Raw genomic sequence first — 13,673 nt, 5'->3', positions numbered from 1 at the left:
TTTCTAATTTTTAAAGGCTAATATACTTCAAAGGCATATGTTGAAGCACATAGTTTAATAAAATCTTAAGTATGTTCTGCATAGGTAGTATATTCCATTAGTGACAAATCCCACCATCACCTCCACAGGTGTGGCGGCTCATGCTTGTAGTGGAACTGGAATGGTGCCAATGTAGGGGAGTTCAAGGGCAGAATGCTGTGAGGCAATGCATGGATACTCCCCATATGCTATGGAGCCTAGGGCTCTTCACAGCAGGGCTCTTTCTACATCACCCTACAGGGGAAGATTGGGAGCCAGGTCAGAACATGTGACTTCATGGATCCATCAGCCTTTCTTCCTCGTACACTTACTTCTGAAACACTGACCCCACACTAGGAACTGTTAGGTAATTCTGCTGATGCTGTTCTGCCACTCTTCACATGGGGAGGATTCTTCCCTTCCCCAGCCTTCAAATAACGAGTTAACATACAAGCCAGCTAGTCTGCCTGTGTTTTGACATCAAAATTTGCTCCTAAATGCTTTGTCCGGTCTTGTTTAAAATGTCTCAAGTGAGGTTGGAGTCTTCTGCCACTTCACTGAAGTGGTTATTTAACAGTCTGAGATCAGATTTTCAAAGCGTTGGCTTTGATAGACTACATTTTCTTCCTGTTTTATCTCATTCAGGTTATACCTCGCTACCTTAGGTAATTCTCTATATTTGTTGTTTACATTTTCATATGTTAATAGATGGTTGGAATTGATTCTCTTTAATCATTTAACGAAATTGTAAACTTTTCACCACTCCATTCCATCACATCCAGTACGAAAATACTGTTTAACTACCCCCCCCCCCAAAATAAAAACAACTTTCACTCCTACTTGTAGTAATGAGAGGTCTTGTGGTCATAGTTTTTTTTCAAGTATCTTGTCATTTTTCTTCTGAATTCTTTCCTTACGTTTAAAAATTTTTTCTTTTCTCCATTTGCTTTCCTTTTTCTCTACTTTTCTGAATTTGTTGCACTTAGCTTCATTTTGAGATGTTTCAAATTTTCTTCTGCACCTGATATTTTATACTTTGCGTATGAATAGTATTTTTAATCTATGGACTCATGCATTTAACATCTCTTGAAGTGTTATGATTGCTTAGGCATGCATTGCCTGCCTTGTCTTTCTGCTTAAATTTTTATCTGGAAACAATTTTGAAGTTTGAAGAACTAGAGCTAGGTATGTCAGTACTATGGATTGGATTGTGGTAAGAAGGTAGAGTGCAACTTTATCAAAGCCACTACCTAAGTAGCTGAACTTCTGCCTTTTTTACTTACAATTCCCAACATAACAAATAAGGAATTTCTGAGATAAGTGAGCAAAGGAAAGACTTGCCTTCTTCAGGCATTCCATTTGGAGACAAGAATAGGAAATCGGGTATCATTCAGTTGGCACTGTGAAAGTATTTGGCACTGGGAGATAACAACCAAGTTGTAGAGACAGTTGGGGAAAACCTTATTTTACAATGTCTGCAATACTGGGGGGTTGTGTGACCTAATGTTGGCAATAGACCACTGGTGGGTACATAGTTATGAGTCTATATCCAGGGACTTGCCTAGACAGGTGTTTCCCCTGTGATCACTGTCTTCACGATATTTCATTTAAGGGGGCTGCATGTGGTGTCTGCCAAAAGCTAAGAACCCGCTGGTTGTCATGGTTGTTGTGGGATGTATGTATGGAAAATATTTTATGTTCCAAAGCTGCTAGAAGTGAAATTTCAGTTGACGCAAGCTTTTCTCAGAGCCAACTCAATCAAGAATGAGAACAATTGACGTTGTTGGACCCAGCCTTGCTAAGTGTTTATAAGTTAGACGAGGTGCAGGCTTGGGCCTTTACAAAGCACAACAGAGCCCCAGAAAAAAAGACCTTGACTAGGTGGCAATAGGGCAAACTAAAGTTAACGAAACATCTTGGTCATTGAAGAGAGAAAAAAAGGTCTGGAACTGTATAAAAGGAGAAAAAAAAGGTCTGGAACTGTATAAAAGGAGAAAAAAGGGCATACGGTAGTATCCATTACAGTGGTGACACTCTGACAGTGTGAGTGTCTCATGAAAAGTGCATTCCAGCTGTCTACTGGAAAAGCACTGTACAGATTGACAGTTGGGTGAGAGATAGCTTATTAGTTAGGAAAGGAACCTTGTTAATAAGTATAGGCTCTGGATGGTGTGTTATATTTTTTTCTTTTATCTGTCACCATATGTTTCCAATCCTTATACTTGCTTTTGATTGAGTCTTTATCTTAAGCCTTATCAAATAAACTTCTGTTTGGTTTTACTACATATGTGACTAAATGCTGTGTGCTATGGAGAGTGCTGAACTGAGGTGAAGCTAGTGAACTGAGGGCACTGCTTCCACAGAGGCAGTGAATCCTTGTGCATTGTAGGTGTCCAGAAGTTGAGGGACTGGGCATTTGAGTGTAATGAAGAGGGGTGTACAGATTGGTAGGAGCGACCTGGGCCCAAAGCAGAACTTGGGAGGCTAATTATCTCCATAGATTTAGCCACAGGTTGTCTGCTCTGCCCCATGGATTCACTTAGGGAGCCTGAGGGCTGAGGTGTGAACATTGCTAGCCTGTGGAGCCCAGAATGAGATGTTTGTATTGCCGGCCGCTGATAGCCTTGGGCGAGTGGGCACAGACAACTTCTTGCTGTAAGTTGGCAGTAGTGATTCACCCTGTACCCCTGGGTAATCCCGAAAGTGTAAGTGTGGATAAGAGCTAACTAGCTGATGCACTTCTTGGGTAAGACTTAATTCAGTTTTGGGAAAATACAGAGAGACTGAATATATGCCTTTTTTTGCCTTTTGATACTCAAGTTTGAAATCTAGGAGTCTTGTTGGATCAAGGGCTGCTTTTGTCTGTCCAAACAGTAGCTGAAAACGAGAACTTTTATCTTTCATTGGAAAGGTTGCATCCTGCTTCCCAATCAGACGCACATCTCCCCACCATTATTTGTGCTTATTATTTCCATATGGGGCTATGACTGTGTGCTCTTCCTTGGGATATGCTTGAGAGCTACTTTGAAACTTTAGCTAGTGTCCAATGTGGCTACTTGTTTAGCAGTGTTTCACTCACGAAGCATATTATACTTGTGCTCCAAAGATTGCACTGGGTTTCCAGTTCATTTCTGGATGCAGTCCAGAGTCTCGGTTTTGATCTATTAAAAAAAAATAAAAAGGGGTTTATAATTTATGTTCTAAATATCTTGGTGATCACATTTCTGCTTATGCTTTGCATCTACAGTTGAGAGTAGCTTGTGAAGTCGAGGCAAACAATTGGTAGATGTAAAAGTCACGGTACTGGCAGTATAGTATTCTCATTGAAGGACCCTGGACTCTAGCTTCCCATCCATCGTGGTCTAACATACAAACCCATTATTTCAGCTTTGTGGTTTTTGTTTAGGAGAAGTGAGTTGGAGATCTTTTAAATTATAATGATGGGCTTACAATTTTTTTTATTGTACACACTGCTAGAGTGGTGATAGATGTACAACATAACCTTTAGTTATACCATGCAGTCACTTCCGTATTCTCTAGCTCAGATGTTCTCAAACTGGGGGTCACTGTGGAATGTATTCTGGTGGTGGTGGTGGGGAAGAAGCCGCTCTGCCTTCAGAACTGGGCAGACAGAGAGCGTTATCTGCTGGCCAGGTGCCCAGCTCTGAAGGCAGCACCACTGCCAGCAGCAGCAGAGAAATAAGTGTGGCATGGTATGGCATTGTCACCCATACTTCTCTGCTGCTGCTGGAGGTGGTGCCGCCTCCAGAACTGGGAGCCTGGCCAGCAGCCGCTGATCTCTGCTCTGCCTTCAGAGCTGGGTGATTATATGTACTTGTGTGGCTGGGGAGGGGGCGTAAACTACTACAGACACAAAGAAAGGGTGTTTGATCAAATAAGTTTGAGAGCCATGTTCTAGCTAGTGAACAGTGACTGTTAGAACTTGCACTGGGAGAACAATCCTCTAGAGGAGTCCCTTGATGTAGATATTTAATCGTGATCTTGTTATACAGGCCAAACTGTATTTAATGATATCCAAATTAAGCCTACTTGAATTCAAACTGAGACCATTATGATATATCTGAAACATATTCTGAATAGTACAGATAAAGTAGTATCAGAGATTACAACAATGGACTAATTTTCAAGTCTTCCTGAGTTCTGTTACAGACACCATGGTCTTGGGCAGGTGTCTTCTAGGTCTCTGTCAACTTATCTGTAATATGCTTTCTAATTCTTGGAGTATTGTGAGGCTTAGTACTAAAATCCTCTGAAATGTGTTAAGGATTTTAAGCCTTAAGTTCTTCTGAGATGAACATTTTGAAAATAGACTTATTTTTGGACTTTTGTGAGGAAAATGCAAAGTGAAAATGGCAACAGGAAGCAAACATAAAGTTTTATTTTATTTTTCTGCAAGGAGTACTTTATTTGGAAATAAACCAGTTTTTCCTTCCACTGTACAAATTAAGAAATATTAACCTTGAAGACTTACAGAACTAGGTTTTGCCTAGTGATGGAGAGAAACTGTTCAAGCTGAGAGATCACCTCATACACTACACGTGGTGTGGCATTTTACAATAGAAAGAGCCTCCTATCTATCACGTGCTAGGATTGAAAGCTTTTGCATCTGAATGTTCCCCATGATAGTTTGCAAAGTCTGGAGCCAGGAAACTTTCAAGCCAGGATACAAGTCTCATATACTTCAGCTTGTTATAATGCTTTTATTTTTCATAAAATAACAAGGTTGATAACACTTCTGGAACCAGAATAGTCCCTTAATAATACCCATAGTCTTGAATATGATAATTTTAAAACTTCATAAATGTAAATATCTAGTAGCTGCAACAGCGGACACTTTAAAACAATGCTTTGTTTTTGGAAGATCATTGGATAGAATTACTTGTGCTGTAACCAGCTAAGGGAGAAACTTGTCTGTTAGTAAAAACAACTCTTATCTGATTTGTTGTTAATGGTCAAAGGTCTGTATATGAATAAGTTGCCGTCTTTTGGATTGCCCCAAAACTTCAGAACTACAGAATAAGGGCCTCTTGCATGACTCTTCAGATCTGTGGAGTGCATTATAAAGATAATCTTGCACCTCTCTTTCAATGAAAACTGTACTCGTATTCTTCCTCTTATATAGATTTCACAACACTATTGTGGATATTTATACTGTGCTATAGGGTTACCAATATACTTGTCTCTTAAGCTTACTACATAGTTCACTAAAACTTTTTTGTGTGTATATTATAGCATCACACATTCAAATATTTTTTTTTTAAAAGTTGCTTAAAAGTTTAGGTCACTAAAGATCAGGCAGTGAGTTTACATACTCTTTTCTTTTATCGAACCTCAACATTTAAAAGCATGGAAATGGCTACCTAAGGATATAAGAATGTTTGCATGGGCAATATAAGATTTCTTATCAAGTATTCAGAACTATGTATTTCATCACAGTGCAACAGCCTTAACTGACTCATGCAATGTTGGGGTTTTTAAATGGCTTTTATCTGAAAGGATACTGATACATGGGAAGTACACCTCTACCCCGATATAATGCGACCTGATATAACAAGAATTCGGATATAACGCAGTAAAGCGGTGCTCCGGGGCAGCGGGGCTGCGCTCTGGTGGATCAAAGCAAGTTAGATATAACGCAGTAAGATTTTTTGGCTCCCGAGGACAGCGTTATATCGGAGTAGAGGTGTAGTAGGAGCTAAAATATATTTATCAGTTGACAGTAGTTTTTTGGTGAAGTACTCAAAACAGCTGTTTCTTGATAATGTGTATAAAATAGGAGAAGTGTAAAACTAATCTGTGATAAAACTTCGAATATGGATTTGCATTTCAGGCTGAAGAATTTAGCATTAATATGTACATATGTAATTTTTCTTAAGAAAAGTTGTTTATATTTTGAAATGACTGAAAATAGTATTTTGTGTGAGTTAAGATTGTGGTGATGTATATGTGACGGGTTCGGTCACAGATCCCCTTGGGACTGTCACCTGATGTGCTGAAACTACCTCTGAGCCCGTTTTCCCTGTCAGCTTGGGACTCCAGAACCCTGTCTTGTTGAGCCAGACATGCAAACCTGCTGCAACACAGACCCAGGGTCTGAACCATGTCCCCAAAGCTGCAGGTTTTAACTGAAAACCACTCAGCAGGTACTCCTGTCTCCAGCGCCCAGACACCCAGCTCCCAATGGGATCCAAACCCCAAATAAATCCGTTTTACTCTGTATAAAGCTTATATAGGGTAAACTCATAAATTGTCCGCCCTCTATAACACTGATAGAGAGATGTGCATGGCTGTTTGCTCTCCCAGGTATTTATCACTTACTCTGGGTTCAATAATAAACAAAAGTGATTTTATTAAGAATAAAAAGTAGGATTTAAGTGGTTCCAAGTAATAACAGACAGAACAAAGTAAGTCACCAAGCAAAACAAAACAAATCACACAAGTCTATGCCTAATGCATTTAAGAAACTGAATACAGGTAAAATCTCACCCTCAGAGATGTTCCAATAAGCTTCTTTCACAGACTAGACTCCTTCATAGTCTGGGCCCAATCCTTTCCCCCGGTACTGTTCTTGTTAGTTTCAGCTCAGGTGGCAATTAGGGGATTTCTCATGACTGCAGCTCCCTTTGTCCAATTGTCCTAGTTAATGGGAGCCATCAAGATTCTAAGCCACCATTAATGGCCCACACTTTGCATAACTACAATAGGACCTCAGAATTATATTTCATATTCCTAATTTCAAATACAAGAATGATACATTCATACAAATAGGATGAACACACTCAGATTATACACTTTGTAATGATACCTTACAAGAGACCTTTTGCATAAAGCATATTCCAGTTACATCGTATTTCCACTTGTTAACGTATTTCCATAAACATATGGAGTGCAGTGTCACAGTATACATTTCTTAATATTTGATAAGAATATCTGATATATGGGCAGAGTAAGGTTTATTATGTCCTTAATTAGCTATTTCCTTTCTTCTTAGTTACTGGGTTTTGTAAACAAGTTTTTGAGTTTTGGAATTTAAATTTTAAGAACTTTTTTTCTATTGTGTACAATTTTCTATTGTGTACATAGATGGGGAGGAGGCATGGTAACAGTCTTCAAGCACATAAAAGGTTGTTACAAAGAGGAGGATAATAAATTGTTCTCCTTAACCACTGAGAGAGATTTAGGTTAGACTAGAGGTTCTCAAACTGTGGGTTGGGACCCCATTTTAATGGGGTGGCCAGGGATGGTGTTAAACTTGTGGGGCCCAGGGCTGAAGCTGAAGCCCCCAGGATGGCGGGACTTGGGTTACAAGCCCTCTGCCTCGGGCTGAAGCCCTGGGGATTCGACTTTGTCCCCCACACCCGGGGCAGTACGGCTCCGGCTTTGGTCCCCGACCCAGGGCAGCAATGTTTGGGTGGGCTCAGGCTTCGGTCCCCCATCCTGGAATAGTGTAGTAATTTTTGTTGTCAGAAGAGGGTTGGGGTACAATGAATTTTGGGAACCCCTGGGTTAGACATTAGGAAGAACTTCCTAACTTTAGTCAGGGTAGTTAAACACTGGAACAAATTACCTAGGGAGGTTGTGAAATCGCCATCATTGGAGGTTTTTAAGAACAGGTTAGACAAACACCTATCAGGGATGGTCTAGAGATAATACTTAGTCCTGCCTCAATGCAGGGGACTGGATTAGATGATCTGTTGAGGTTCCTTCCAGTCCTACATTTCTAGGAATCTATGAAGATAGTTTTTAAAATTTTTAGGGCTGTCGATTTAATCACAGTTTACTCACGCAATTAACTCAGAAAAATTAATTGCGATTAAAAAAATTAATCGTGATATAATCGCAGTTTTAATCACACTGTTAAACAATAGAACACAAATTGAAATTTATTAAATATTTTGGATGTTTTTCTACATTTTCAAATATATTGATTTCATTTACAACAAATAATACAAAGTGTACAGTGCTCACTTTATATTATTTTTATTACAAATATTTGCACTGTAAAAATTATAAAAGAAATAGTATTTTTCAATTCACCTCATACAAGTACTGTAGTGCAATCTCTTTATCATGGAAGTGCAACTTACAAATGTAGGGGTTTTTTGTTACATAACTTTACTCAAAAACAAAACAATATAAAACTTTAGAGCCTACAGGTGCACTCAGTCTTACTTCTTGTTCAGCCAATCACTAAGACAAACAAGTTTGTTTACATTTACGGGCGATAATGCTTGCCCACTTCTTATTTACAATGTCACCTGAAAGTGAGAATAGACGTTCGCATGGCCCTTTTATAGCCGGCGCTGTGAGGTATTTACATGCCAGATATGCTAAACATTTGTATGCCCTTTCATGCTTTGGCCCCCATTCTGGAGGATATGCTTCCATGCTGATGATGCTTGTTAAGAAAATAATGCGTTAATTAAATTTGTGACTAAACTCCTTGGGGGAGAATTGTATGTTTCCTGCTCTGTTCTTCCTGCATTCTGCCATGTATTTCATGTTATAGCAGTCTCGGATGATGACCCAGCATGTTTTCGTTTTAAGAACACTCACAGCAGATTTGACAGAACACAAAGAAGGTACCAATGTGAGATTTCTCAAGATAGCTACAGCACTCTACCCAAGATTTAAGAATCTGAAGTGCCTTCCAAAATCTGATCAGGACAGGGTGTGGATCAAGCTTTCAGAAGTCTTAAAAGAACAACACTCCGATGCGGAAACTACAGAATCCGAACCCCCAGAAAAGAAAATCAGCCTTCTGCTGGTGGGATCTGACTCAGATAATGAAAATGAACTTGCATTGGTCTGCATTGCTTTGGATTGTTATTGAGCAGAACCCATCATCAGCATGGATGCATGTCCACTGGAATGGTGGTTGAAGCATGAAGGGACATATGAATCTTTATCACATCTGGCATGTAAATATCTTGTGATGCCGGCTACAACAGTGCCATGCAAACACCTGTTCTCACTTTCAGGTGACGTAAACAAGAAGCCGTCAGCATTATCTCCTGCAAATGTAAACAAACTTGTTTGTCTGAGCGATTGGCTGAACAAAAAGTAAGACTGAGTGGACTTGTAGGCTCTAAAGTTTTAAATTGTTTTATTTTTGAATGCGGTTTTTTTTGTACATAACTCTACATTTGTAAGTTCAACTTTCATAATAAAGAGATTGCACTACAGTACTTGTATTTAGTGAATTGAAAATTTTTTACAGGGCAAGTATTTATAATAAAAATAAATATAAAGTGATCACTGTACACTTTGTATTCTGTGTTGTAATTTAAATTAATATATTTGAAAATGTGGAAAACATCCAAAATATTTATATAAATATTATTATATTATTGTTTAACAGTGCGATTAATCACAATTAATTTTTTTAATCACGCGATTAATTGCGATTAATTTTTTAAATCTCTTGACAGTCCTAAAATTTTCAATAGCTGGATGGGCTACCAGATTATTAAAACAGAAAAGTGAGCATTTCAGGACAAGCTAATAATGAATCCTGTGGACAGACCTTTGTCTCTTGCCTAACAAGGTACACCTAACAAGGTAGCTAAGTAGTACAGCCTACCTTCACTCTTAAATGCTGGTAAAAGTTGCTTAAAAATCATGGCAAATGTAAGTTTCTGATCACTGATCAAGGCTAAAGCTCTGGTCTTTGATACAGACAGTGCCTCTCAAGCTTCATGTGTCTGGGCTTCAGTTGCCCTATCTGAAAAAGGCGTTAAGGCTTTGCATTTCACATAGAGTTCATCTGTAGTTATCAAGGTAGCTCAAAAAGATGGGTAAGCATTTATTATTAACCTTGTTTTACATTTGGCTTAACTAAGTACTGATATCCAAAGCAATTTGACAGGTTTCGGAGTAGCAGCCGTGTTAGTCTGTATCTGCAAAAAGAATGGGAGGACTTGTGGCACCTTAGAGACTAACAAATTTATTTGAGCATAAGCTTTCGTGAGCTACAGCTCACTTCATCGGATGCATCTTATGCTCAAATAAATTTGTTAGTCTCTAAGGTGCCACAAGTCCTATTCTTTTTCCAAAGCAATTTGTATGCAATAAAGTACAAATCTACCATCTCTAAAGTAAGGAATCCCTTCTTGCTCTGTCAATGTAACTTCTGACAATCTACTTAAATTCAGTTCCTCAGCTACCTCATCTGAAAAATGGACCTGTGTACATTCCCCCTTGGGTAAGGGACTGTTTTTTGTTTGTTTGTTTGTTTTTTTTGGGTGGGTGGGGGACACACAGATGGAGTCAGTTACTTCAGTAGATTCTGGAATTTCTTTTCACTCTTCTTAAAAGTAGCCTTGTCCGGTTCTGAAATAGTCTCAGTAGCTGGCAACAGAAATTATTAGGGCTATGGAACGGCTGCCATATGAGGAGAGATTAATAAGACTAGGACTTTTCAGCTTGGAAAAGAGACGACTAAGGGGGGATATGATAGAGGTCTATAAAATCATGACTGGTGTGGAGAAAGTAAATAAGGAAGTGTTTTTTCCACAACGCACAGTCAACCCGTGGAACTTCTTGCCAGAGGATGTTGTGAAATCAAAGACTATAACAGGGTTCAAAAAAGAACTAGGTAAGTTCAGAGGATAGGTTCATTAATGGCTATTAGCCAGGATAGGCAGGGATGGTGTCCCTAGCCTCTGTTTGCCAGAAGTTGGGAATGGGCGACAGGGGATGGATCACTTGATGATTACCTGTTCTGTTCATTCCATCTGGGGCACCTGGCATTGACCACTGTCGGAACACAGGATACTGGGCTAGATGGACCATTGGTCTGACCCAGTATGGCCATTCTTATGTTCTTAGGGGAACATCTAGCATGATTAGGGGCTAAGCGTAGTTGACTGTTGCAATCAGCTTTACTGACAGAAAATCCGGTCTTGTTTTCAATAATGGCAATTTCTTAAACATTTTTAATTCCTGCCTTTGAAAACTGCCTCTTACACAAGTCCCAAGTCAAAAGTTACCCATGTTTTCAAACTTTGTAGTCTTTCATTCGATTTAGGGGATATAAACATACACTTTGCTGCCCCCCCCCCCCAATCTGAAGTTGGTAATCTCAAAGTATTTATATGTCAAAATATATTCTAGTTCTTGGTAAGTCAACTTTAAACTTCAGAAAGAATGAAGGTTTTTTGCAGTTATAAGGCTGATTTTTTTTATCTCCCTTAGAATGGAACCATAATTACAGGCCTCATATGAAGAGGCTGCTATGTTTCCATAATAAACTCAATTAGAACCCCAGTCCAATTGTTGCAAAAACTATTGGACTGGGCCTTTACTGCTTAAACTAAAGGAAAGTGTTAGCTTTAATTTATAGAAGGATCTTCTGTTATTTCTAAGCTGCTAATAGAGGGCATATGCATATTAAGATGCTTAACCTTACTTCTGCTGAAGACAATGGCAAAAAAAACCCACCAACCAAAACCAAACTCTCTTGTTGAAATAAATAGAGCAGGATTGCCCCTGAATTGCCCGCCACAAAAATCAAGAACTTTGGCTTTGTTACAATGTATTTTCAAACCTCACTAGCACACAAGTTTGTAGATGTAACAAGAGGGTTAGTTTGAAGGAGGAGTAATAATAATCCACTTTTGAGTTAGGGTGAGACCAAGTTAGACAAAACTCAATTTCCAATCAGTGCAAGTTTTCAGAGTCTCCTTTTTCTTAAGAATAAATCTGACAACTTTCAAGCCAAACAACGTTTGTATCCAAAGGCATAGGATTGCAAAAACAAGCAGTATTATGGAAGCTAACTGTAACCTTAACTACAGACAATATGGAGGTTAAGTTGGAGCACGAGTGAGACTTGGTGAGATGGTAACCTTCTGGGTTTTCCCTACTTCTTCTTAGCCAACCCTTTGATTAAGTATACTGTATTGTGGTTGTTTAAATGCATGATAGCCTATTTAGTGGGAACATCTCAGATTCTAGGACTTTGCACTGCAGGGTGCACTGAACCGTACAGAGCACATGAAGTTTGAAACTGTCAGTGATGAGGACCCAGCAAAGACTTTGCTAGATCTGTTGCAGTATAATAAGGAAAACTGTCTTTTAAAAACCCTCATTATGAGTTTGATATTTTTTCGGTGATATATTAAATGTTCAAAACATAAAAAGTTTTAAGGTTAGAAGTAGACTATTCCAATTTTATTTGGATTTGAGCCATTTGATGGTTGCTAGATCTTCCTAAGAGAATCTTGCCGATACGTGTGTTTGTGTGTATATATTTTTGTTTGATAGTCTGTTGAGGTCTGGAAAAAGTGCCCATGGAGTTTCTTTATAGAGATCCTTGCAAATGTTTTATGGTTTCAAGAGATGTAGATATGTACAGATTGACAACTTTTTCTTATTACAATTTTCAGTTTTTTAGTTTTGATGATTGTGGCAGTGGTTAAAGATGGTTTGATTCCTTTTGATCCTCATTCTGCTGTAATTCATGTTATAAGAAGTTAGTGTTTTAGTATCTTGATCTAGTTTAAGAAGACAAAAATCAGTGTAATGTAGTTGCATTTATCAGTTTAAGTGAATATAAATGTAATCTATAAAATATTCCTCTTTTTTGTTTTTTGTGCACAGAAAAGATGAAAAGGAGTATGCACTGAAGCAAATTGAAGGTACAGGGATATCGATGTCGGCCTGTAGAGAGATTGCAGTAAGTGGACATAAACAAAAGAAAATATCTTCTTATACTTGTTATGCAATGGATAATATATGTCTTACTCTGTGAGCAACACAACCAAAGGCTTAAAGTATAAATTTTTCACTTTACGTATGTAAATTTGAAGGTTTATTCCAATATAGGCTTCCACTAAAATTAATGTTTTGTAAATATATTTAAAAAACAACAACTTGTAAATGTCAGATCTGTGGAAAGGATATAATATACATTTTTTTCAGTATAATTTTGTCTGTCTTACTTTATTTGCCAGGGTTAAAAAACAAAAGTATTGTTTTAAAAACTATTTCAGTTAAATAAAAAAAAATATTTAAGGTTCCAAAAGAGACTCTAGTTGCCACTATAAAAAGGTCACTAATGTGTTGTATGTCAGCATAATGGTAACCTACTTTTGTTTTATGTCTGAAAATGCACTGTAGTCTTGTTACACTCTGCGGTCTCCTACGTACAGAAAGTTGTCTTAAGACTACTTTTCCATTTTGCATTAATGCTTTCTTTCATTGTATCTGCTGCAGATCTCTGAAAAATAGAAGCATTAGTACAAGAATTACATAATTTTGAACACAAATTCTACTCTTAGATATGTGTATGCATCTCCTAGTGATGTCAGTAGAAGTCCTAATAATAATAGGAATTGCGTGTCTGTATCTGAAGGTAGAGTTTGGCCATTAGATGTTTTTTGAGACTGAAAATAACTGTGCATTAGGGTTAAAGTACTTGTTAGGGGAATAAAATTTTGTAGTGCAATGCCTGCTGCATCACTGTAAAAGAGATGCACTTGCTTGATCTAATATATTTGAATGCTGACATCATGGTCAGTGCTTACAAATATAAGATGTATGCCTCTGGCTTTTTATACTCTAGCATGCTAACTCAAAAATAAGCTGTTCAAACACACACAGTATCATGTGACAATAGAAGCTCATGGTGG

At 38.2% G+C, this 13,673-nt stretch overlaps 1 protein-coding gene across 2 annotated transcripts in view; it reads left to right on the top strand.

The window, feature by feature from the left end:
* CDK19 (cyclin dependent kinase 19) overlaps positions 1 to 13,673 on the top strand; it is a 228,182-nt gene that overhangs the window by 38,377 nt on the left and 176,132 nt on the right. For both annotated transcript variants that reach the window (XM_074948241.1, XM_074948242.1), the window contains one exon: positions 12,643 to 12,718. In XM_074948241.1, coding sequence (XP_074804342.1) covers positions 12,643 to 12,718 — 76 coding nt within the window. The remainder of the gene's footprint in view (positions 1 to 12,642; positions 12,719 to 13,673) is intronic.

The sequence above is a fragment of the Natator depressus genome, chromosome 3 (assembly GCF_965152275.1).
Source record: "Natator depressus isolate rNatDep1 chromosome 3, rNatDep2.hap1, whole genome shotgun sequence".
NCBI classification, from domain to species: Eukaryota; Metazoa; Chordata; order Testudines; family Cheloniidae; genus Natator; species Natator depressus.
Note: the sequence above shows the minus strand (reverse complement) of the source record. Positions and strands in the feature narration are given on the sequence as shown.